Here is a 26,291-nt window from a genome sequence, read left to right as displayed (position 1 = left end):
CCTTCCATTTTACTAAACACAGAGGAAGTCTCACTTGCGTGGCATGACTGTATTAAGTACCATCCAGAGTTTGTTAACAGTCTGTAGGATCCTGCGAGAGACGCCGTCCTCTAAGAGCAGCCCCATGCTGGCAGTCAAAGCCTCTGCGTATGGTATCAGATCTCCCGCAGAGAGCAGCGTCAGGTGCTCCAGGTTACGCAGCAGCCTGGGCCCACCGGAGAGAACATTCTGGAAAGCTGAGAAAAAAAATAAAAATGTAAATGGTTAATTAAAAAAAAACACAAATAATCACAAACAATTGCTTATATTAATTGACTATATTTAATTCAAAAAGAGGCTTTAGACGTCAATATATTTGTTTGTTTTATTTCCATATCATTAAATATAGCATAAGCCTGTCACCGTCTGTGAATACAAGAGTCCTGTGGAGAAACAGGCCTGTCAGAGCAGTGTTGTATGAATACAGAAACACCTTCAGGCTCATTACTCCGCAGGTGCAAAACTGAGTCATGCACATGAAAGGTCAGACTACAACAACAAACTATTCATATCATAGACCATAATAAGCTCTTGTGATCTCCTCCAATGCCAAAGGGCCTTATGAGTCTCAATGTAGAGTTCAGTGGTCTGGTTTACTGTAGTGTGAAAACTGCTTGAGAAATACATTGTACAGCAGAGATGTGCTAATTGCTTTTGCAGAATCCACCTGAGCGACAACTTTTCTATTTTTACCCATGGTGACTGTAAATTTTATAAAAAAATTGTATAGATATATCCCATTCCATTTCCTTATTTTGACCTTGTGTTGATATAACCAAAACTGACTTGTGTGACATATCCCCTTTTCTTCACTTTTAATCCATATTAATAAAATTGCATCCATCAAAATGATTTTAAATTAGGAGTCGAATTTCGAAAATTTAGTAAATGGCAGAAAATCTTTAATGCAATCTCGGTCACATCAGAAATGTGATTTCCACTTTTAGCACTAAACTAAGTGGGCGATTGTGTGAGTTTCTTGTACCCTCTCGTAGCTGTGTCTGTGAGTATTTGCAGGATGAGGATGTCAGCAACATCTTCCTCAGTAAAGGCAGAGTACCAGTCACTTCTTCTTCACTGATCCAGTCCTCCACCATGCACAGGTGAGGATAGTTTGTGGCCAGTAGACGCAGAAGAGCAGAATGCAAGCCTAAAAAATAAAATAAATGTAACATTTCAATTTTTTATTTATTTTTAAATTTTTTAAAGTATAATAGCATTTTCACTGTTTGCATGTGTCATGTAATGAGAAAAAGAACTACATCTAGTTATGCAACTAAATATGGCTATATTATCACATCTTTTAAATCTACTCTGCTGAATATAAGTGCAGTGGAGGTTAACGGGTGTCCTTTACCTCCCAGCTCCTGCTGCAGTCCTTGGGCCTGGCGAATGAGGTGTTTAATGGGAATCTGGTCCATGAGGGCAGGAGAGTAAGATTTTGGTTTCTTCTGCATAAGTGCTGGGAGGAGAGAGAACCAGGCTGTTTGTTAAAAATAGGCCTCTGTGGTGCAGCTCATGTACAGGTGATTTTTCATTGTATTCCAGTTCATTAGCACAGCCAAAGGGCATCATTACTCCAGAATGATAGAGGAGAAGAGAGGGAGAGAGAGAGATTAAATAAGCACAGCACTCTGGGAAGAGCTGTGTGCATAAACACCGAAGAGTAACCGCTCTAATAACCGATGAGAGGCTTCCAAAGCAAAGTCAAACTGCAGGTGATTGGAGTGAGTTTGAAGCAATTTAATATGCAGAGGAGAGAGCAGGAAGCTAAGCTGTATCGCTCTCATCCTAATATTATAACAGCACTCTGGGTGGCAAGACAGGAATTTACATAAGCGAGCATACACCAGATTAACTGGAGATAAAATTATTAAGTCCTGTTGTGCAGAGACTATCATTTAATAGTTGAATTGTTTAAAATTAAACAAAAGAAAAAGGCTGTAAGAGAAGACAAAACCAGAAAAAATTTAATAAAATCTAAACGAAAACAAAAACCTTTTTAACTAAATAAACTGGAATTTGAATTGAATGGATCAATCGGAACAAGTGAATTCTAATTTAAGGAAATGTAAAACAGGAAATATACTATTCACATTTAAAACGAAGTGTCCCTCCATCCTTGTCCATATTATTAAATACAATATAAATAACTTATTTAAAACAAAATAAAATTGTATAATACAGTAAAAAATCATATGAAATAAAAGTTTAATATAACAAACTTTAATTAAGTAAAAATATTTGAAATTCCACCTAAATTATGTCAGTTAAGTGTGTAATATACCTACCCAAAGTCTTTGTATTCGCGAGCAGAGCTTCCTCATACGACAGGATGTAATAGAGAATGAGCAACTGAGTGGTGATGGTGTACTGAGAACGGGCTTTTCCTCCATCTCCCTGAGAGAGACAGAAACATTAGAGGGGGAGATGCAGAGAGGTCAAACACAGGTTAAAAGGAACAGAAAGTACAGGAACAAATGGTTTTGATCTGCATCGGACAGATCTGGAGATATACAGTGTATAATCTAGACAAGTCACATTTATTTTATAGCGCTTTATACTATACAGATTGTTTCACAGAATCTTCACATTAATAAACATGAAAATAACACTGTTAATGTTGTCAAATTCATCATGAAACAAATTCAATTTGAGTTGTAAAGCAGCTTGACAGAAAATAATAATACCATAATTCAGCTCAATTTAGAACATTGTATCAATTCAGTTCAACAGTGACAACAGTGTCATTATTCCGCTCAAGTCAGTTCAAAGTTGATCCAATTTAGTTCAAAAACAGCATGGGATGCAAAGTTAGTATCATTTTCCAGCTAAATTCAGTTCAAATTTTGTTCTCATCCGATAGTGTCAATGCAGTTAAAATTTTAATATTAATTTCTACATTAAAGACAATTGACTTATCAGTGATATATACTTTACCACAGACCACACATGATAACAGGTATTTAATACTATTAAACTTCAATTGTTTCAAAGTGCCTTTTGACCTATATAATTTATGCTTCCAAAGATCAATGCTTCTATCAGTGTTCTAAAATCTAACTCTTTGGCTTATATATATATATATATATATATATATATATATAGCATTATCCAGATGCCATTGGTCTAAATATAACCTTCAATAATATCTATGCAACTGATTTTTGCTACTGCAGGGCGGTCATTTATCACAGTTAAAAACATTTTTTTTTAGATTTTGCAGTCAACATGATTGAAAAGATGCTTAAGCTCCACCAACCCCTGCCAAGCCCTGGAAGACATTAAGGATCTCCTGCTCTGTGATTGGCTGGTTGGTGGCCTCAGGGTTGGTCTTGGAAGCAGGGGTCAGGATGGAGTTAATGTAAACATCAATTAATGGAAGCAGCTGAGTGTGGAGTGGAGTAGTCGTCTCACACAGCTGTCTGAAGATCCAGTCCTAAGAAAAAAGGGGGAAAAAACACAAAGAAAGAAAGACACTCAGAAATCATTCAGAATAAGTGAATTATCCAGTCATCTACCTCTGGCACTCGGGTGATTAAATCATCTTTCCAGCTGAGCAGATCAATAGCTATAACATGGCTTACTGACTCTAGAGGAGGCAGATTCCAGTCTTTAAGGCTGACGATGTAATTGTGAGGAAACATTCTGATCAGCCGGGCGATGCACTACCACATTCAAAAACCACATCCTTAATTAAATCAATGGAGTGTCTTTCCATGAGTCAGGAGAGGAGCCAGCCAGTCATACAGATAATAAAACCCAATGGATTCAAGTCGATACTAGCACTGAACAGAGTCAACAGAGTAATGTAATGTAGTTAGCAAGGAGCGGATTTTAACAGAACAGAAAAACAAAACAGGACAGGAAAGAAAAAAAGAACAAAATAGACCGCAAAACAACAACAGAATTACAATAGAGTTTAACAAACGGAACACAAACAAAGAGAATAGAACAGAATAGAATAAAAAAGGAAATAGGAAACCACACAAATAAAGTAAATGAGAATGCTTTACAAAACAACAGAACAGAAAAAATACAACAATAGAATATATACATAGAAAATAATACAAAACAAAATAAAATATAATATAATAAGATAGAACAAGCAAACATATGTAACTAGGATGTAACTAAGATGTACCAAAATACAGAACACGGTAGAACACAACAGAACTGAAGATTACAAAACAAACAATTGAAAAACAAACAAAATAAATAAATAATGTAGATAGGAACAGAACACAAAAAAGAATCAGAAAAGAAAATAGAACTGAACAGAATGAATGTAGGATATTGAGCACACATATATAGAATATAACAGTGTTTCTTAACAGTTTTTTATTGTTATTATAGTAAAATGAGAGTAGACATTAATCATGATTTATTTGATAAATGCTAAAGAATCAAGAACTGCATGTTCTTTAATAAAAACTGGTAACTGAAGGGGAAAAATAAATATGATTTTAGTTTTTAGAATTCTAATTCACGTTAGAGTTAGTTTTTTAAATATATTAATAATAATAACAATGTGTTCATTTAAATGCTATTATGTCATTTAGTGACCACCCCCCCCCCCCCCCACCCACCCACCCAGAAGTTTGCTTTTAAAGAATAGCAAAGGAACAAAAATAATAGAATTTAAAATAGAATAATAAACTAACAAAGAATGCAAGAAAACAGTATGGAACACAGCATCAAAGTGCAAAGAAGGTAGCAAATGATACCAAAAACAAAAACAAAAAACAACAACAGAATTCCATCAGAACAGAAACAACAGTCAGAAGTGTATCCTCAGGATTACCTTTATGGACACTTTGTGTTTGGTGAAGGCTCTGCTCCTCAGGAGCTGGTATATGCAGTGGATGGGGAGGAATCCTGTGATGTTGGCACTGAGGTTATTAGTAACGGCCACTCGCACAGCATGTGCTGTGACCACCTGTGACAACACAAAAATCCACGTATCACAAAATCCATCTTGATGCCATAATTGTACACCAACATTAACATTTAAGATATTCAACAGATGTCTTATCCATAATGACAAAAAGTGCTTTGTTTCCATTTGTTAGAACCGCCATGTTCAACAGATGGCAAGCATGCAGTTCTCAACATTATCTGCTAAGACAGGATATCTATAATAGTGCATGTAATAATATGACAGGCTGTTAGTAATCAAGATGTTTGCTCGGATACCTACACAGTTCTTGTAATATGTCAAATAAATTGCACAAAATCAGAGGCACTTTACAAAAACATTGTTCTTATTAGAAGAGGCCAATGATTGTTTTGCATTAAAACACCATCAATCCACTGTGAAGAAAGAGGCACCTGTTCTGTGAAGATTTCCTGAGTGAAAATGGTCTTCATTTTGCTCAGTGAGCTGGGTTTGATGGCGATCTGTGGAAGGATAAGGAGTTTAAGTCAGTTCTCAACCAGATTCAACTCTGTGCAAGGTTTGGAAACTTCAAAAACAAATTTCAACAAAATAATAAGTTTGGGTTTTTTTATGCCGAAAGTGACTCATTCTGGCTAAACAAACCCTCCATGACTCATCTATCTGTACCACATCAATAATGTACGACTCAGCTAAGGGCAATTACATATTACACAGACGTACTTTAGCCTTCTCTGGGATGTGCATGTTCCTAGACACTAACAATCAATAAATCCACCAATTAACAACCTCTCTTCTGTGACTTTTACAGTGTAAGCCAAGTATAATGGATGTTTACACCTAGAGGACTAATTCTGGAATTTAACCAATGTTGGCATTTAAGCCCAAAAGTAAACAGGCCTGGTTCTACATTTGACTTGTTTTTATAGAGAAACAAACAAAAACCCAGTACCTCTAGAGTGAACCACTGATGGATAGACTGACCTACTGACTTCCGTACTGATGGCCTGCACCCCAGCAGAGTCAGAGCGGAACTCCTGTCGGACAACATCTCCAGGACGCTACGCTCCATATGACTAGTAAGCCAATTTTCAAATAACTGCCATGATGACTTTTGTTCTACCCACTTAAAAGATAGAAGTACTTGCGCTGTCCAATCTATACAGACTGTGTCTGTTCCCCGAATAGCGAGGTCAAAATGTAAATTTAATGCAGGATCTAGAAAAAATCTGATCGTGATTAAACCAGAAAAACGCAAAATAAATGAACAAAAACAATTTTTAAAGCTTGGGCTCCTAAACATTAGATCACTCGCACCCAAAGCAGTTATTGTAAATGAAATGATCACAGATAATAATTTTGATGTACTCTGCCTGACTGAAACCTGGCTTAAACCAAATTAATATTTTGGACTAAATGAGTCTACTCCACCAAGCTACTGTTATAAACATGAGCCCCGTCCGACTGGTCGTGGTGGCGGTGTTGCAACAATATATAGTGATATTCTCAATGTTACTCAGAAAACAGGATACAGGAGGTTTAACACATTCGAAATACTTCTGCTTAATGTCACACTGTTAGATATGCAAAAGATAATCTCTCCTATCTCTTGCTCTGGCTACTGTGTATAGACCGCCAGGGCCATATACAGATTTTCTAAAAGAATTTGCAGATTTCCTCTCAGATCTATTGGTTAATGTTGATTAAGTGCTAATTGTCGGAGATTTTAACATTCACGTTGATAATACAAATGATGCGTTAGGACTTGCGTTTACTGACCTAATAAACTCTTTTGGAGTCAAGCAAAACGTCACCGGGCCCACTCATCGTTTTAATCATAGGCTAGATTTAATTATATCGCATGGAATTGATCTTACCAATATAGATATCGTACCTCAAAGTGATGATGTTACTGATCATTTCCTTGTATCGTGCATGCTGCGTATTACTGATATTAATTATATGGCTCCGCGTTATCGTCCGGGCAGAACTATTGTTCCAGCCACCAAAGACAGATTTACAAATAACCTGCCTGATTTATCTAAACTGCTCTGTGTACCCATAAGAAGCTGTTGCCCCCCTCAAATTGAAAAAGGTTAGAGAAAAACGTACTGCGCCATGGTACAACAGTTATACCCATTCTCTCAAGAAAGAAACTCGGAATCTTGAGCGCAAATGGAGAAAAACTAACTTAGAATTGCGTGGAAAAACAGTATGTCCAGCTATAGACAGGCTCTAAAAGCTGCCAGGCCAGAGAATATCCACAAAATCATAGATAATAACCAAAACAATCCAAGATTCTTATTTAGCACAGTGGCTAGATTAACAAATAAACACACGCCACCCGATCTAAATATTCCCTCACCGTTTAATAGTAATGACTTTATGAATTTCTTTACTGATAAAATAGATAACATCAGAAATACAATATCAAATGTAGACTGCGTCTAGTATTTCAGCTTCATTCATCGCACCCAAAGAAAAACTGCAGTGCTTTACAACTATAGGACAGGAAGAGCTAAATAAACTTATCAGTGCATCTAAACCACCGTGTTTATTAGATCCTGTACCCACTAAACTACTGAAAGAGTTGTTACCTGTAGCAGAAGAACCGCTTCTCAATATTATTAACTCATCGTTATCTTTAGGTCACGTCCCAAAACCATTCAAGCTGGCGGTTATTAAGCCTCTTATTAAGAAACCACAACTAGATTGTAATGAACTGGCAAATTACAGACCCATTTAAAATCTTCCGTTTATGTCTAAAATTTTTGAAAAAGTTGTGTCTGCTCAATTGTGTTCCTACTTGCAAAAAAATTATCTCTATGAAGAATTTCAGTCAGGTTTCAGGCCTCACCATAGCACAGAAACTGCACTTGTTAAAATTACAAATGACTTGCTTCTTGCTTCAGACCAAGGCTGCATCTCATTGCTAGTATTACTTGATCTTAGTGCTGCGTTCGACACTATAGACCATGACACACTCATAGATCGATAACAAAACTATACTGGTATTCAAGGGCAGGCTTTAAGATGGTTTAGATCCTACCTGTCCGATCGCTACCACTTTGTTCATTTAAATGGAGAGTCATCACAATTATCACCAGTAAAGTATGGAGTACCACAAGGATCTGTCCTAGGTCCTCTGCTATTTTCAATATACATGTTGCCCCTTGGTAATATTATTAGAAAATACGGGATTAGTTTTCATTGTTATGCTGATGATACTCAACTATATATCTCAACAAGACCAGATGAAACTTCTCAACCATCTAAGCTAATAGATTGTGTAAAAAATGTAAAAGATTGGATGACCAATAATTTCCTCCTATTAAATTCAGATAAGACAGAGATATTACTTATTGGACCAAAAAAACAGTACACAGAATCTCTTGGACTACAATTTGCAACTAGACGGATGTACTGTTACGTCCTCTAAAGTAAAAAAACTGGGTGTTATATTAGACAGCAACTTGTCCTTTGAAAATCATATTTCCCATGTTACAAAAACAACATTCTTCCATCTTAAAAACATTGCCAAGCTTCGAAACATGCTACCTGTTTCTGATGCAGAAAAGCTAGTTCATGCATTCATGACCTCTAGACTGGACTATTGTAATGCACTGCTAGGTGGTTGTCCTGCATCTTCAATAAACAAGCTACAGATAGTCCAAAATGCAGCAGCTAGTGTTCTTACCAGGTCAAGAAAATATGATCATATTACCCCAATTTTACAGTCTCTGCACTGGCTACCTATCAAGTTCCGTATCACTTACAAAATATTATTACTTGCCTATAAGGCCCTAAATGGTTTAGCTCCTGCGTACCTAACTCGTCTTCTACCACGCTACAATCCAACCCGCTCCCTAAGGTCGCAAAACTCTGGACTTTTGGTAGTACCTAGGATAGCAAAGTCCACTAAAGGAGGTAGAGCTTTTTCACATTTGGCTCCCAAACTCTGGAATAGCCTTCCTGATAACGTTCGGGGGTTCAGACACACTCTCTCTGTTTAAATCTAGATTAAAGACACATCTCTTTAGCCAAGCATTCACATAATGCATCTTATAATCTTGTACTGCAGTTATATCTGATCAAATGTACATTATTATTATTCTTTAGCTTGGGTTGAACAAATCATTTTTGCTTGGATGGAACAGCAGCTACGCTAATTATGTCTCTACATTTACATTACATTTATGCATTTAGCAGACGCTTTTATCCAAAGCGACTTGCATTGCATTGCATTCTTTCCCTGGGAATCGAGCCCATGATCTTGGCGTTGCTAGCGCCATGCTCTACTATTTGAGCTACAGGAAAGCTCTATAAGGCCCTAAATGTGTGCTCTATTTGTTTCTCTGTTTCTGTCACGGGACAGACATCCCGTAGTAACTAGGAATTACATAAACGTTAATTAATGTTAATTACATAAATTGGATGCAACCCTTAAATGATCTGAGACGACCGAACACCTGAGAAAAGATAATGCCAACCCCTCAGAGGACCTCAGAGGATGCCAATGCTCAGACAACATACAGAATTACCAAATTTTGCCATAAGTTATATATTTGCCATATATTAAGGTTCTGCAATATAGAAATACATTGTGGAAACTTAATTTCCTGTAGAGCTGCTTTGCAACGATTTGTATCGTAAAAAGCGCTATACAAATAAACTTGAACCTACTGCTGTAGGCACTAGAATTAATTGATTTTGTCTAATCAAAAACTAATTATCTTAATTATAAAGCATGTTTGCTCATTATAAGCTAAAATCAAATGTTCAGAATGTAAGTTAGTTAAAACAGCTAAAATTCCTATTCAGGTGGGTTTGTTTGAAATATGTGTTCCACAGATGTACTCTGTGAAATTCCAGTCTCTGTGTCCTCACACAACTTTGGTAAAAAATTACAGAGCATATCAGCTACTTTTTCATCGGCTATCTTTGGGGTCCTCTGTGAAATTACACCCACCGGGATAGAAACATCTGCGATTGTGGAATGTATTTTTAATGCTCATTTATTTATACACTCATTACTCTAACTAAAAGGACAATTCTCACTAAATGTACTACCTAGTGCACATTCATTATAGAATTCCCTAATCATATACACTATTGTTCAAAAGTTTGAGGACAGTATGAGTTAATTTATTTATTTATTTTTTAAATAAACATGCAGAAATCCAGAAAGGACACATTAAGTTGTTTTAAAGAGACAGTAAAAACATTTACAAACTGAAGATTTACATTTTAAACAAATTCTGTTCTTTTCAACTTTCTATTAATCAAAGATTCCAGAACGAATGTATCACCATTTCCACACAAAAAATTGATCAGCACAACTGTTTTCAACACTGATAATAACAAGAAATGTTTCGCGAGCAGCAAATCAGCATTTTAGAATGGTTTCTGAAGGACCATGTGATACTGAAGACTGGAGTAATGAATTCAACTTTGACATAAAAGGAGTAAATTACATTTTAAAATACATCAAAATAATTTTAAAAAACATTAAAATTGTAATAACATTTCACAATATTACTGTTTTTACAGTTTTTTTTTTTTATCAAATAAATACCGCTTTGGTGAGCATAAAAGACTTTTTGCAAAAACTGAACAAACTATACTAATATAATTATTCACATAGAAGTCCAGTTTATTTCAATGTGTTTTGTGACATGCATACACAAACTTCCGTGACATCCAAATACATTCAAGAGACACTCCCATCTTAATAAATTACATAAATGACAGGCATCCAATGTTAATAATTATAACTCAAATGTCATTTAGAAAATCAGTCCCCCCAGATTAGTGTTGAAGTGATTTTGCTATACTGTTAGTTTTATTCATTGGCTGCTAGTGCTGACCAACTGACTGCTTAAACTCACCTTCATCCCAAGGGTGGAGCAAACCAGCTCGATGATGGCACTGAGCTGGTTGCTATGGAAATACATTGCAACCAGTAACAGCATTTCTCCAAAAGAGGCCGAGACACCGGCGGCACTGGAAAGAATAAGAGAAGGGAGGAGAAGAGAGAGACAAAAAAGCAAAATAGAGGGAAGGCAAAGAGAGGAGAGGGAAAATGCATTAAAAAGAGTCCATATTTAAACACTCTTTTAAATAGAACAAACACGCAAACACATACCAACCCCCAGGGTTACAGTGGGCTTCACATATATAATAACACTAACCACAAACCACACACTCGGCCGTGCATCGATGGACATTTATCTCTAAATTTATAGTGTGGATAAGCGCTCCAATCACAGTGGGTCACGAGGAGCACAAGCTACAGGGAAGATGACTTATAACCCATCAGCTGCTTATTAGTTATTAAATTGAAAAAGCCTGTCACTGCCTAACCTCTGCATAACCCCATCTGTTTTCATTTTATCACTCATGCTCTCACCCTCTCCCTTTTATAAGCATAAAATTATCTAATATACTGAAAATTGACCACATTTCACCACAAATGTTTTGTTTCTGCACAACACATTTTATTTTTTCTTGTCTACTAAAAATAAAAGCCTGTACTTATGGCTAAAACTCATATTGCCTCACCAGCCTATGCTTTCATACCACCTATATCTAGAAGAGAAGTGGGTCTGAATGCTCCAGATTGGGCAGATCTCGGAGGAATAATTGCAGACAAAAAAAAAATTCAAAATGTAATTCCAAATACTTCTTAAATAGTTCTCTATGGAATAAAACTAATTGAATTGAAAGATAAACAGACATTTGGTACATGAGCAGAACAATTCTTTTCCCTGTATACTTCTCCAGAAGATTTCCTTCTCGCCGATCATAAAATAACTGGCATTTTTTGTATGATGTAAAATGCATTTATTGGTTGTTATGGGTTTGAAGGGCTTCTGTACCTCTCAAAATACTCCTCCTCTTTTATCATCCAGCTGAGCCACATTACCATCAGTTGCTCCTGTTCTGGAGTACTGCAGAGAGAAGAAACGACAGCAACGATGACGTATCTGGGTTTTACTCTGAAGTTTGAGTAAATTAAATTATTGAAGATGAATTTAACTTTGCATTTAACTATCTGAGTGACAGAACATTAAAGTGATGATGTTGATGTTTACTGAAAAAACAAAGTGCTTGCTAATGTTACATATTTAAAGAGGTCATGTCATGCAAAATAATTATTTTCCATGATCTTTTGACATTCACTATTGTCCAAGTTTGGGGTCTAAAATGTTTATTTTTTTAATGTTTTACAAAGAAGTCTCTTGTGCTCACCAAACCTACATTTATTTGATCAGAAATACAGCAAAAATAGCAATACTGTGAAAAATGACTACAATTTAAAATAACCATTTTATATTTTAAAATGTAATTTATTCCTGTGATGGCAAAACTGACTTTCCAGCAACCATTACTCCAGTCTTCAGTGTAACATGATCCTTCAGAAATCATTTGAATATGCTGATTTGGTGTTCAAAAACATTTCTTATCATTACCAATGTTGAGAAAAAATATTTTAACAGTTTAACAGAGTTTCAGAAGTCCAAAAAGATCAGCAGCTAAAACAGTTTATACTGAAATCCTTGTATTTCTGATGTCTGAGATTAAAATGGAAGTGGAAAATGGTGTGAAACTAAATTATAATTGTTTTTAGCACATGACAACTGTACCTCATTGAGAAAATTTTGATTAAAGTATGATATGACCATTTTAATTTTTAAATTGTTGTGTAGTATCTGTGTGTCAAAGTGTGTACCTGACGAGGTTAGGGAACGCCAGCAGTTTGCAGAAGGACAGGGAGACAAAGCGCACTCCTGCAGGTGTGGCTGGTGGACGACTGGTCATCAACTGCAACAGTTGCTCCGCCTCTTCATCTGTGGGCCTGTGGAAAGAAAACACATTTGTCACCAACATTAAAACTTCGCAACATTTGGAAGAGGAATTTGGTGTCTTCAGAACTGAATGTAATCAAACTGTTGGAATTAGATTCCATAACCTCTAATAGAATGGAGCCAGGACTTCTTACATGGGAAAATTAGCACCTTAAGCATCTAAATTACTCATGGTTAAGAGTTACTATACCACCCATTTATACTTTAAAGAACTGATATGTGTCAGCTGTAGCATACCTAAGACCAGCAATCCCCATAAGTGCGCAATAGAGCCGCAGCAGCGCGCTGGCCTTCACCACATGCTCCTCCCGCAGGCCAGAGTACCCCGAGCTGCTGTCTGAGTCCATGTCACTGTCGTTGGGAACATGGGTACTGCGGGAACGGGGTAAGATGGCCACCAGCTCCAACAGCAGCTGCCTCCGCATCTGCCACAGAACTGAGCTGCTCTCTCTTTTCCTCTGAAGTGAGACACGCACATGAATTTTGTGTTTCCAAAGGAGCTAATCATCAATTGTCTGAGTGCTTCTGTTGTTCCTTCTTACCTGCTGACCGTTGCGAATGAACATACTGAACCAGGTACGCACTTTTGCATTGGTGCCCAGAAGTAGGCCGCTGACATAAGACACAAGAGGACTGACCGCCTCATCTGCCATGTCTGGCTTATAGTCCAGCGTTAGAGCAACACCCAGACCTGGAAGATGACACTCTTCCACCTGTGGAAAAACCAAGGGCTTGACTTTAATGACACATGGTTCTGATCAATTTAACACGACAGGTGGTCTAGTGCTGGAGACTCACCACCATGGCCCTGATGTTCAGAGCCTGAGAAGGGTTCATCTGACACAGCTGCCGGAGAGCTTCTGTCCTGCGTCGCCCACCCATGCTCTCCTCATCCTGCCGTTCTCCGTTCTTTATCAATCCCCTGCACACTGGAGACACAAAGACACACAGCCAATTTTGATTAAATGTGCTGCTTTTAACTTTAAGCAGACAATAAACCACATAAAAGATATTAATATTGTTCGATTTTTATTACATACATTAAGTACAGTGCAAAGGTCTGGAGTCGGTAAGATAAGTAATGATTTAATTAAAATCATTTATATATGTATTTAATATAACTTTTTGCTGTGGGGTTTTTTTTTTTTCACAAATAAATGCATCCTTGGTGAGAATAAGAGGCTTCTTTCACTTTCTTTTCTTTTGGGCTTTTTGACAGTTTTTATTGAAAGACACATTCGATCAGGAAAACAATAATGGGCTGGTTAACATGCTTCGTTCTCAATTTACTAAGATGAACAGGAATGCTAACATAGCTTTTTCCAAGTATTTTATAGGCCACCTTTATTGGGGCAAGATGTAGATCAGATTCGATACTGTGAGTCCACATGAGCACCACAGCTAAGCTTGACTGAATCGTGGCAACTACTATATTAAAGCTCAGATGAGATTATTTAAGAATATTTTCCACAAATATCTTTCTGTATTTGGCTTGGAATCCAGCTCTCCTCTCACCTTGAATTAAAATATCTGTTTACTATGTGATTTTAACCACAGATGACATTTTGCCACACTGAATGAAAAGAATTACAGAGAATCTTTTATGACCAAGTGCAGGAATGATATTAGTTTCAATAGCCTCTTAGAAAAAAACGCCCGATTAAGAGAAAACACAGCTGAGTCCATCACAATTCATGCTGCATCTGATTACAGTGTATCTCTATAGACAAGCTCTTTCCCTTAATGATTCAGCCTTGAGCGGAATATTCTCCCAATGAAAGATCCTGTCTAGGTAATGAGCCTTGAGAATTGGCCATTCAATAATACGAAACATTTCAAACTGGCTCTGAATGGAGCCTCACACAAATAAGCTATTGACTCAACAAGGACCTGGGAGTGATGAAAAGATAGCACATACTCAGAGATGTATTTATTTCCACTTAGAGCATCTCTGTGGAAAACCCACATACACACATAAAGAGGTGCACAAACACACCCATGCCCAAACTGCACATAATCAGCCCATACTCATCAAAATGGAAATTCAGCACCTCTCAGATGATCGTGCAATGGCCACATATGACAGATAAAATGTAAAGTAAAACTGAGTTTCATGTGGCTTTATAGTCAATGTAGAAAAACGAAACATACCGTTATGTTTTGGTATGTTAAAAAGAAAACAAATATACATATCCCTGATCCAAAACCTATAAACACCTGAATGCAACTCCAACTATTTAAAAGTGAAATCACAGTTCAATGAACTTTCATAATGTGTCACAATGAGCATTTTGTCTTTGTTATTATAAACAACTGATAAGAACAGTTGAAAAAAAAAAAAAAAAACAGTAGAACAAATATAAGAAAAGTATATTTTGTTGCACTACCGTTTTCAATTTACATTTAAAGAGGTGGTTGACTTTTTTTTCTAGGCTTGATTGTGTTTATGGGGTGCAGTCAAACGTGTTCATGCTTAGTTTTTTTAAAAACGCATTATTCTTCACATAACTGACCTTTATTCTACACCTCTCTGTCCCTTCTCTGATAAAAGCCCTGATAATTTCCTGGTTTTATGAAGCCCCTCCCTCAGAAATACATGAAGGGCTCTGATTAGTTAGCTGGTCCAATGTGTTGTGATTGGCTAAACCGCCTCTACTGCGTGTCTGAACATCCTGCTCCTCGCCTCAGCGGCATGTGCTCCGGTTGTATTGTAAACAATGACATCATTAAGAGTCACGTAATGTGCTCATGAACCTAGTCGCACTTGAGTAGAGCTCCGTACGTTTGGCCCCTTTTTGCAGTTTTTTTTTTTTTCGTTTTATTTAAAGTTTTATTCATTAATAATACTTTCACTTTTAATCCATCGGCTTCTCCGATTAAGAAGAAATCCAAGCCACCGACCGCGAGCGATATGATGGACAAGATGGCGAACACTGTTACACACTTTGAGGACATTCTAAGAACTGAGTTGACGGCGATGCGGAACGAGTTCGCTTCTCACATGTCAGTTGTTCAGTCGCTATGCTCTAAATGGGATCTTCTTACAGGGGAGATGAGAGAACAAAAGAAAGTTGTTGCAGATCACGATGGGCGAGTAGCTGCGCTCGAGCAACAGGTTGTGGACTTACAGGATCGCAATAGGCGCAGCAATCTGTGTCTGGTTGGATTGCCTGAAGATTCCGAAAAGGATGACCCTATGGGCTTTTTGAAAAGATCGCTACCAACGTGGCTCCCGTCTCTGGCGGGCAAATAGATTGAAGTGGAGTGAGCAGATCGCGTGTACACAAGGCTCTCCTCAGATCGCGCTAAACCATGGGTTTTCATCTTTAAACTGCTGCGGTACATGGAAAGGGAGCTCATTCTGCGGGCCGCCAGACTTCATGCCCCGGTGAAAACTTCCGACGGAGCAACGCTGTCTGTCTTTCCAGATTTTTCTCCGTAAAAAGAAGTGCATTTGTGCCAATTAGGAAGGAGATGAGAGACGCTGGCATCCAGAATTTTCTCCTTTATCCTGCAACGCTGAAGGTCATTCTCAATCAAGGTGAACCTAAAATGCTGTATTCCCCAGAAGATCCCTTTCATCCACCAAGACGCGATAAAAACGGACGTACTCAAGAAGACTTGTCCGGAGTTTTACGTCATCAATACGTGACCCGCGTTCTCTCGCTATAATGGTAGCTAGCAAACAACAGCAACGTGTAGCGTTAGTTTTATTAATTACATGCCTTGATGTTAAAAAAAACAAAAAAAAAACGGAAAAGACGACGTGTGTGGAGCAAGTCATGGCTGGGCAAAAGAGGACTTTATGGACTTCCAGTTCTACAGAGCGAACTTGAGGTAATTTTGTTATTCGAGTTTAAACATCCTGCCCCTTAATAAATAAACTTTAAGTAAACTTTACCTTGTACATGTATTGTTTTTACAAATAATGAATGGTTTGAAGTTGTCGCGCTAATTGCGTCATCAAGTTCAGTGCTCCTATTGGTTCTTGGTTTGACGGTCGTCGTAGGAGATGTCACACTGCAGGAAACTTGAGGAAAGTGTCTGAAATCTTCTGACACTGCCAGAATTTAATCGGAGGAAAAAAATGATCGCAACGGCCATTAATCGGCTGTCGGTGAACATGTCAAACCAGCGATCTAGACAACCGATTTTAGCCTAGGATTATAGGAATCTTTTAGGATTTTAGGATTTTCAAAATTTGTCTCAGACGAACAAATCGTGGCCAAAATCGCACAGTGTGAGCCGGGCTTTAGACAAAGGTTGTGATACAGACGATAGGATAACACAAAAACATTAGTGGAGAATAGGATTGTATTTCTTTCAGTTTATTCCCCTTGTACTCCTGACCCTACTTTTTTCTCTGTTTTGTCAACCTATCTCTTGAAAATTTCGGATTTTGAAATTGTATTGGATGCAGATATGAATTCTGTAATGTCTAATGAATCTGTCATCTTCTCCTAAATGGTAATCTCTGTTCGCAAGGATCTTTAGGCATTCGCATTTTTTTGGGAGTGCCCTTCTCTCTCATCTTTTTGGTCTCAGCTCTCACAGGACCGGTTATATTTGTTGGGTACCGAGATATGTTTGACTCTGCACCATTTTTTCATGAATGACTTTTGGGACTTCATCTTGTCCATCCAACAAAAATGTTTAACCTGGACTGTGTGTTTGTTGGACATTGTCTCGATGGAACTCTCAACTTCTCGTATGCATGGATCTAGTGTGGAAACTATAAGTTTGTGTCATTCAGCGTTTGATGTTGTCATCTTTTCTGGAATCCATGTGAAAATTATTTTACTGTGGGTTGGGGTGGGTTCTGAATTTGCACAGTTATTTTTTGTTTGTACTGCTGTTTCAGGAAGACAATTTAATAAAAAGTTGTTAACAAAAAAACAATGGCATCATCTATATTGCTTATCAATTTGAGACCGAATGAGACGCAGAGGATATTAGTGAAGAGGATCGCACAGAACCTGTGCAAGCACGACTTTTATTGGTATGTTTTTTTTGTTTGTTGTTGGTTCATACTTTTAGATACGCTGTTATTTGTAAGTGCTACTGCTTCTGTTAGCTTTTAATATACGGTTTTATTCTAATTAAAGCCTTAATACAGCACGGCAACCGCACACGCGTCCATGTATAACGCTTCACACAGCTATGTGAAAATAAGTGTATAATTGGAACAGTTTGTTGGAGCTGACGCCTGTTTTCTTTTGTGCACGTTATTGCAGGTTGTGTTCCTACGGTGCTACCGAGGACGTGTTTCGACAGTCATGGATCACAGCTCTCATCTCTCCGTTTCTTCACCGAGTTGCAAACTGTGCCCGAACATACTTCTTCCCGATGACAGACACGATATCTGCCCATCATGTTTAGAGATTCAGCATCTGAAAGAAGCATTGACTGATCCGTGTTTGTATTGTGCCATGCTGCCGCTATCAGAAAGACAGCTGCGTCTTGCAGAGCTAGATCCTAACTCGCTGCTGGTGCTCCGCCAACCAAGAAGAAATTTTTTACCGAAGACAGAAAATTCACTATCGAAGACCGTTGCTTCTCTTTGTTCAGAGATGGCGGAGATGAAACGCCTTCTTCAGTCATTACAACCCCCGGTACCAACTGAGCCTACTAAAACAGTGAAACAGCTTCAGTGAACGAAAGTGATTTCCAGCCTCCAAATATGATCGATTTAGACGCTCTCTCCATGAGAGCATCTAATTCACATTTCCTTGATGAAGAGTTGGTGGATCCTGCCATGCAACCTGGCCCCCCACAGGAGGCTCTCTCCAGCCTGTCTGCTGCTGGTGGTTCAAGCGGTGGGTCTGTACATTCATCTAGTGCAGGCCAGTCTTCTCCTGACATTCTCTCAATTCTTAGGTCTTGATAGATCTGTTCAGCCTGCTCAATCTAATGTGTTCTTCAGGCAAAATGCTGATACTACATTTACCATGCCACAATGTAAGGATTTTGTTACTGAATTCTCCAGTGCATTAACAAGCTCCAATGCACCTAGGAGGAGGTCAAAGTCAGCCCGCACTCTGGCCTCAACGGCTGAGGCTGATTCTATTGGGGTGGGTCGGACACCTGAAATTGAACAGCCGGTAGCAGCCTTGGTGGTATCACCAGATGAAGCGCTTAGAGGCAACGTGGGCTGCCCAAGTGCGCAATGTGGTCGTACTGACACATTACTGAAAAAAGCATATGAGTTCGTAGCCTACATAACCCGAGCAGAGAATACTATTTGCCAACTACTGCTTGCCTGTAACGCCACATTGGAGTCAGCAAATGTTGACCCCTCTGTGCCTCAGTTTTTACAGACTGCCCTATTGACTATGGGTCATATGATGCGTGAACTTGGGACACTGTTGGCAACCCTTTTAACAGCAAGACGCCAAGCATGGCTTGCTCAGGCAAGATTGCCTGAAGAATGTAAGAAGACATTGAGAGAACTATCAATTGTACCGGGACATCTCTTTGGCCCCAACATTTCTGAACTATTGGAAAAGAGAATGAAGTTATCAGAGGCCACACGACAGTTAACTCGGCGTGTTACTCATGATATGGAGGAGAGCGTTCAGTGAACAGCCGAGCCGAGTGACAGAAAGATAAAGATGGCGGATAAAAAACAAAAGAGGAATATGTCTGCGGAACGATAAGGCAAGAAGTAGGACCTGTGTAAATATCAGATCAGCTTTCCAGCACTGGAGAGAACTCAAGGAGCGGAAGGCCTGCGATCGGACGCCGAGGTTGCTTTGGTTCTTCTCGACAGGTTAGTAACACTGTGTCTACACAGGACGCGTTGCGATGCAACAGCTAAAGTCTGTCTACACTGGACGCGACAAAGCGACAGTTGAAAATCATTTGAAATTTGTGTCAGCACGTCATAAATGGAACACGGCAGCAGTTTTTTGTCAGAGATTTGTCGTGTCCAGTGTCCAGTGTAGACAGCATCACTGATTATAATGACTTCTATAGAACTAATCGTTGCCTGGGTTGCGTAGGCTACGTATGTGTGGGGCGCAGCTATCAAAATAGGGGCAAGACCCTTTTGGGGTAGGGGCGTGTTTGTTTTGATGATTTCAAATATCAACATTGGCTTCCAGAAATCGCTTACCCCACCTTTAATAATACAGACGGCCTATATATTAAGACCTACTGTACTGCACGGATCTAATATAATGTTACACATCAGATATTTTTCCCCAAAAGTTCCCAAACATTCACTTAAAAAAAACAGATTATGTTTGTGTGAATATTTAAATACTGTAATTCTATGTATATGTGTATTTATGTGTGCGCTTCGGATGAGTCAACGCGAGATGCGAGCTAAGAAAAGGTACTCCTCTCAGAAAACACACAAATAAAGAATTTTAGATGTTTAATTACTATTTGGAGCATTGGGATCACTAGACGAGGAATTAATGAACTAATTTTTGTGAAAACCCCAAATTCGACTAAAATCACTTTTTTTGCCTGCAGTTTAAAATTAGCTCATTTTGACTCATTTTGCCAGCACAGGTCATAAATGAACATGACTGATGAAATGTCCACAGTAAGGCCAGGCACTTGTAGTTAAAAAGCACATCTTATAAGGGTTGATTTCATGTTGTCTTTAAAGGACAGGAAAGTGAATGAATTAAAAGTTACATTTTTAACTGCTTTAAATTCAATATTTGTTGGACCATAATATTTCAGCAGATGATGGACATACCCTCACTGAAGCTGTCTGGGACATTTGCCACTAGCAGGCACATGAACCACTCTCCGTTCCGCACGTGAAGCAGGGCCTCGGCCACCTCAATGATGGGCAGCAAAGAAGGCAGCTCTGTTGGGAGCAGGTAAATAAAAAATATATTTTTCTATGTTTAAGACGGATTTATAGTTTCATCTTCAAAGACAGTAAATAAAGGACAAAACATCAGATAAAGACAAATTACAGGCACAGCTGAAGTATAATCTTAGCAAGTTTTTCATTTCTGACATGCTGAAGGAAATGTTTACCGATTTAACAAAGATTGTGTCATAGAATAGTTTAATGGTTTAATTGTCAAGCAAAGTTTTTGACAGACTTTACACCAAAAATGTTACACCATTGACCTGCTTGTAGGATGCAAAGAACATCAGCCACTTCCTCCAGATACACGGCACTCTCAAACAACTCAGAGGACTTGAGGAAAAACTCTCCATTAGAGTCAGCCACCTGTTGAACACAGGAAAATATTTTAACACTGTGTGTGATAGAATTAATTAAAGATAACAAACATGGCATCTTTACGAAATAGAGGAAAACATGCATGTAGCTTTTTAATTTGGTTCTTCCTGTCTTTCAGTTTGCTAAAAGGATCATAATACCTTTATTATTTGGGGTTGGTATTTAAAATTTTATCTTCTGCCCACCAAGGCTACATTTAATTGAACAAAAATAAAATAATATTGTTAAATATTTTTTTAAATTTAAAATAATAATTTTCTATTTGACTACATTTTAAATTATATTATTTTATATATACCAGTTTTCAGTGTCACAAGAATCACCAGAAATCCCACTAATATGCTGATTTTCTGCTCAAGTAAATATAAATATATAATAAAATAATTGCGCAGCTCTGGACTAACTTACAGTTGTTTAGAGGAAAGTATCTTAACATTAACAAAATTATACACTTTGCTTTTAAAGAGAAGGCCAGATCATTATCCACTACTAAACCTTGTTTATAATGGCCAGCAGCTCACTAAGAGCCAGTCTGAGTCTCCTGAGAGGATCACTGTGCTCAAACTCCAGAGTCAAACCATGCTGCAGCTGAGAGACCAGGATGCTCTCACCATTAGCGCCACCAGCCTTATGCCTGTGTAGAGAAAATATAATTAGAATCATCAGATATTTAAGCAAAATTCCCTCCAAAACACCTCTCTCAATTTCTCAGAGCACTTCTGAGAAAGACTAACTTATCTGATTTATTATGCCAATGAACAGAATCTATAGAACGGCCACATGAAAGCAATTTCTAGCTTCTGAACTCACCTCAGCTGCTGCTCTTTTCTAGCGTCCTGCTCCAGAGCATGGAAATCCACAGACAGCAGCGCAACAATGGAGTTTACCGCCTCCACCCCTGACAGCAGTCGCAGGATGAGCTTCTTGTCCTGTGCCCAGGCGTTACTCTGATCCGCAGGGGCACAGAGAGCCATCCTCACCAGACAGGGCAACAGGAGCCGCAGCTCTGGGTCACTTAAAGCAGCTAGTCTGGCCACATCTACCTTCTGCATGGCCTCGAATGCATATGGACTCACAAACTGAAGACTGGCACTGTCTGCCATTCTGCTGCAAAGAATGAAGGGGAAAGATAAAGGAGAAACATTTTAGATTAAAAAAGTTTATAACCACCATACTTTACACAATATTGGTTAGTACAACTATTACTGTAAAATCATAATAAATAATTACTGGATTTTTTTTTCAATTAAGTATAACTGTTATTTTGTTTCATTTATTTTTTGATGACATTTGTGACTAAAATGCACACCAAAAAGAGCACTGTGGTATTACCATGACTTACCATTTTAAAACTAAGTTCTGGACATGCACTATGGTAATACTATGCTATTCTTTTAAGCATTTAGTAAACATCTGTAAATATTGTAGCATATAAATATGGTAATAAAACAATCCCATGGTAGTTTACACTTCGATTTTAGGTGTATTTATAAGAATGCGTATTCATGTTTTAACATTTGTTGCTCAACAAAAAAAATATTTAAAAAGAAATACTAGGCTATTTTAATCACTTTCGAATGCTGTGGAGAGAACTGCCCTAAGATGCACAGCACAATGAAATACAAAGTAATATTTAACGTATCAAACTCTTTGGCTTGCGCATTAATTTAGCAGAATCTAATAAAATTTTATTTTGTATCATTAGGGACCGTGGAACAGTAGTGGAACCGACTTACCTGAAGTTTACCGGAGCCGCTGGCTACAGCAGAAACACAAGCCCCGATGAGGCCCGCGAGACCACGGTCTTTCGTGATTCTCACGCCTAGAGGAAGTTGAGCGTCGCCGGTTAAGGTAGTACAGTTCACCGGTAAGCTAACAGGCTAGCTGCTAGAGCTAATAAAAATATATCCATTCATCAAGATGTAACTATTTGAAACGCTATAATTCCAGTATTAATATTCATATGCCTCACATAATTGACTTATTCTGTTTAAAACCATCTACGTCCCCCAGACTGTTTACTGACAGCAAGCTACAAGTAATAATGAGTTGTTTTAGCTCGAGCGCTCATCTGCCTTCGGTGTGCATGCTGAACTCTGGCTGCGTCTCAAAACCCTAGTGAGCCGCCTACCTAGACACCATTGTTTGGCCATCACTGGCGTGTTCATAGTTCAATTATCGGAACAGCGTAATAAATATGGAACATGTATAATAAAGATACAAATGCTATTAACATAAATAAAAATCCATCGTGTCTGTGATGCTATGTAAACAGCTCTATAGGGTTTGAGACACAGCCATGAGGACGTTAACTTATTTAACCATTAAATGGTAGTGGTTACAAGTAGCAAGGTCAATTTTTTTCGGAAATATTTTCCCATTCAACCATTTTTCTATTGTTTTCCAGATAATCAGTTATTTAATTATAGAACATGTATTTTTGCTTTTACTAAAATTAGCACAGTAAATAAGGCCTACATGTGGTATTTTTTTTCAGATTTACTAGTTATCAGTCATATTTTAAATGTAGCATTCATAGTAAGACCACAGTACAGGCAGGTGCAACCTACACAAGAATCAATCTAATTATATATTTTTTCATAAAGCTAAATATGGTATTTGTCATGAAAACTGTAAATGCAAGCATATTAAAGTGGCAGTTTGCAAATAGCCTTAATTTTACTAGGCCAATAATTATCAATATCTCCTTAAATTTGAATGCTTCCCTTGAACTACTGTAGTTGATTTTCACAGGAGTAAACTGTGAAACTGTCACACATGCAGTGCTTGACCCTATAGCTCTTTGCATGCTGTACATCACACACTTGCATTTGGAAAGCATGTAGAAGTGGTGTGGGAGGTAAGAGAAATCTCAGGTCCCATAGTCTTTGAATATCAGCATACAGTTTATTCTGAACAGAGTAAGATACAGGAAATAGATCTTTCTCTGTGCACAAACACTGCATTTCCAACAGGCACCCAGATCTGGTTGTAAAGTCCATTTACACCACACATTTCTTTGTCACACTCAAAGAAAAGTGATTTTGGTCTAAAAGTGTCCATTACTACTCAAAAATGGTGCAAGCAGGAGAGCCGATCAGGGAGGGCGAGGTGAAATGGATGAACTTCTAAAGGGGGGCTAGAAGCGTATTATAGATATTTGTTATCTTCATCAAAGCCACAAGTCTGTCACAACAATCGGATTTCACATCACAGTCCCTCCCCCCAAAAAACACAAGCACAGGAAAAACATTAAGTTGACTTTTTATTCCTAAAACAGAAGCAGTGCCACCCAGGGCTGGTGCGGCATTCATATATAATTATTTATATATTGCAGTTTTTCGTTTTTGTGTCTAAATGTGTGGTATAAAATACAATATACGACAATGTACCTCTTTATTTTTAAACACAGTGAACTTCATTGCTGTACAAGTCCCGTGCAGCTAAAGCTTAGCTGTAATTGTGTCCACACGCAAAGGCGTGGACAGAAACCCCCATCTGGTCTCCTCTGTACATCGTGACAATACAAATAATCTGTGTCTCCCTTACAAAAAATAATACTCTAAAAGCAACCTACCGCAGCTTTATTTTATTCATCTTTTTAGTGGGTTTTTTGTTGGTTTGTTTTTGTATTTAAGACGAGTACATATATTTTTGACCAATTGCTTTAAAGCAGGAAGGCGATACAAACCTTCTAGAACTTTTATATATAAAAGGTTAAGAAATCAGACAAATTATACATTAAAAACTTACAATAAATAAGACAGATGCAGGCATTTCGTTTGGATATAAATCCCATCCAAAAGAAACAGGGAATTAGAGGTCTTAAAACCAAGAATTCATTCTCTCATTTCATAGAGCATCAAAGTCCCTTTCCATCAGACTCTATACAGGTTACTTCTCCAGACACATCGATTATAGAACTGGCCGAATCCATGCTAACCGAGGAGCCGTGGATCCAGGGATGTAGAACACCACCAGTCAAGCACTTCCGTCTTCCTCCTTTGGCCTCCACGCTGCCGATAACTCATCCGAGGCCTCCATTTCTCCACTTTTTCCTCTTTGAGTGAGTGTTATAAACACCAGACGCCTGATTCTCATCCACAGTGCTGGGTCTCAGGTGTAGTGACGGCCTATCCAGATCATCGCCGCTGTAACTTGCGTACATATAAAGTCCAGCACTGTAGTTATCTGTTGGGTTGTTTTCAGATCCACCTTTTCTTCACTCTCCTCTTTTTGTTCCCTGATAAGGTCCTGCTCTCAGTTCTGCTCTGCGAGTGTTACAACATGGTCATAATGAAGTTGTACATTTGATTGAGCACCACAAAATGGATGGGCAGGCAAGAGCGGCGGTCCTGGGTAGCAGGGTCACAGGTCAGCCAGGAAAGGGCATTGTACTGCTCCAACACAAATCTGTGAAGGAAAAACGTTTTGGAATATTCAGCATTCGCTATCATTAAACTGAATTATATCAGTTCCCAGACACGTAGAGGAACATTACCTGAGAACATCAGAGGTCTGATTGGAGTCCAGAGGGTGAGAGTGTTTGCTGTGCAAAAGTTCATCCGATTGCACTGAAGACACATGGAGGTGTAGAGAGGCCTGAGAGTTGGGAAAGAGAGAGGCAAGAAGAAATTCAGTCGACAGAATCTATTAATCTACACCCACCCAAAACAAGCTACAAAGCTGAGCATTTCCTCTCATTGTCAGGGCCTGTTATGAATTAAATCGACAAGCCCATGAACGAATAAACATGAGACGCCAGAAACATTCATACCCCTGTATACAGCTTGCTTTATTAGGGAACAGTTTGCTCCAGACTTTTTAAATTGTGTCCAAGTCAGCAATAAACAAACAGCTGCTTATCAAATCAAATGCTTGGCCTTAATAATTCATGTCAACACATTTTGCAAGCTCAATTCCCTCCATATATTTGGGTCTGTTTTCTCTCCTGCTCTCTCTTATACACACCAACAGCAGTCTGGCCCAATCCCCGAGTACTGAATTATTAAAAATCCCCCATTGCAGGATTCTCTATAAATGCTGCATGAGGAGGAAACAAAAGGTCATGTGACCTGGATAAAGCTTGACAGGTAGATGGGTGCAGTATCACACGGCTTTCTGAAGAAAATGACATTCAGAACAACGTTTTGTTGGCTTTGCATATATTCTAATATCAGTAAAAAAATGTCCATTTTACACATTTACAGTATCCCTTGGGGATGAATAAATAGAAATGTGATGCAATAATATACAAATCCCAAGAGAAAAATTT

At 38.2% G+C, this 26,291-nt stretch overlaps 2 protein-coding genes across 3 annotated transcripts in view; both read right to left on the bottom strand.

Annotated features, from left to right (window-relative positions):
- The window catches only part of LOC306864099 (integrator complex subunit 2-like), a 28,845-nt gene extending 5,720 nt beyond the window's left edge, over nt 1–23,125 (bottom strand). The window contains exons 1-18 of one of the 2 annotated variants that reach the window (XM_079407813.1): nt 22,753–23,125; nt 21,827–22,123; nt 21,512–21,650; nt 20,902–21,004; nt 20,516–20,629; nt 13,603–13,733; nt 13,347–13,517; nt 13,042–13,262; nt 12,669–12,794; nt 11,815–11,886; nt 10,825–10,939; nt 5,371–5,439; nt 4,844–4,978; nt 3,302–3,478; nt 2,331–2,439; nt 1,397–1,501; nt 1,025–1,189; nt 35–236 (exon numbers count right to left, since the gene is read on the bottom strand). In XM_079407813.1, the coding sequence (XP_079263939.1) occupies nt 35–236; nt 1,025–1,189; nt 1,397–1,501; nt 2,331–2,439; nt 3,302–3,478; nt 4,844–4,978; nt 5,371–5,439; nt 10,825–10,939; nt 11,815–11,886; nt 12,669–12,794; nt 13,042–13,262; nt 13,347–13,517; nt 13,603–13,733; nt 20,516–20,629; nt 20,902–21,004; nt 21,512–21,650; nt 21,827–22,119 (2,447 nt within the window). In that variant the 5' untranslated portion in view covers nt 22,120–22,123; nt 22,753–23,125. The remainder of the gene's footprint in view (nt 1–34; nt 237–1,024; nt 1,190–1,396; nt 1,502–2,330; nt 2,440–3,301; nt 3,479–4,843; nt 4,979–5,370; nt 5,440–10,824; nt 10,940–11,814; nt 11,887–12,668; nt 12,795–13,041; nt 13,263–13,346; nt 13,518–13,602; nt 13,734–20,515; nt 20,630–20,901; nt 21,005–21,511; nt 21,651–21,826; nt 22,124–22,752) is intronic. The other variant, XM_079407814.1, reaches the window with a different exon arrangement.
- A 1,138-nt stretch (nt 23,126–24,263) lies between these two features.
- Nucleotides 24,264–26,291, bottom strand: part of LOC306864505 (mediator of RNA polymerase II transcription subunit 13-like) — a 76,221-nt gene continuing 74,193 nt past the window's right edge. Inside the window, exons 29-30 of the mRNA XM_079408549.1 lie at nt 25,518–25,618; nt 24,264–25,429 (exon numbers count right to left, since the gene is read on the bottom strand). Coding sequence (XP_079264675.1) covers nt 25,297–25,429; nt 25,518–25,618 — 234 coding nt within the window. The 3' untranslated portion in view covers nt 24,264–25,296. The remainder of the gene's footprint in view (nt 25,430–25,517; nt 25,619–26,291) is intronic.

Source organism: Barbus barbus (assembly GCF_936440315.1).
Source record: "Barbus barbus genome assembly, chromosome: 45".
Lineage (NCBI taxonomy): Eukaryota > Metazoa > Chordata > Actinopteri > Cypriniformes > Cyprinidae > Barbus > Barbus barbus.
This window is presented reverse-complemented; position numbering and strand designations above follow the sequence as displayed.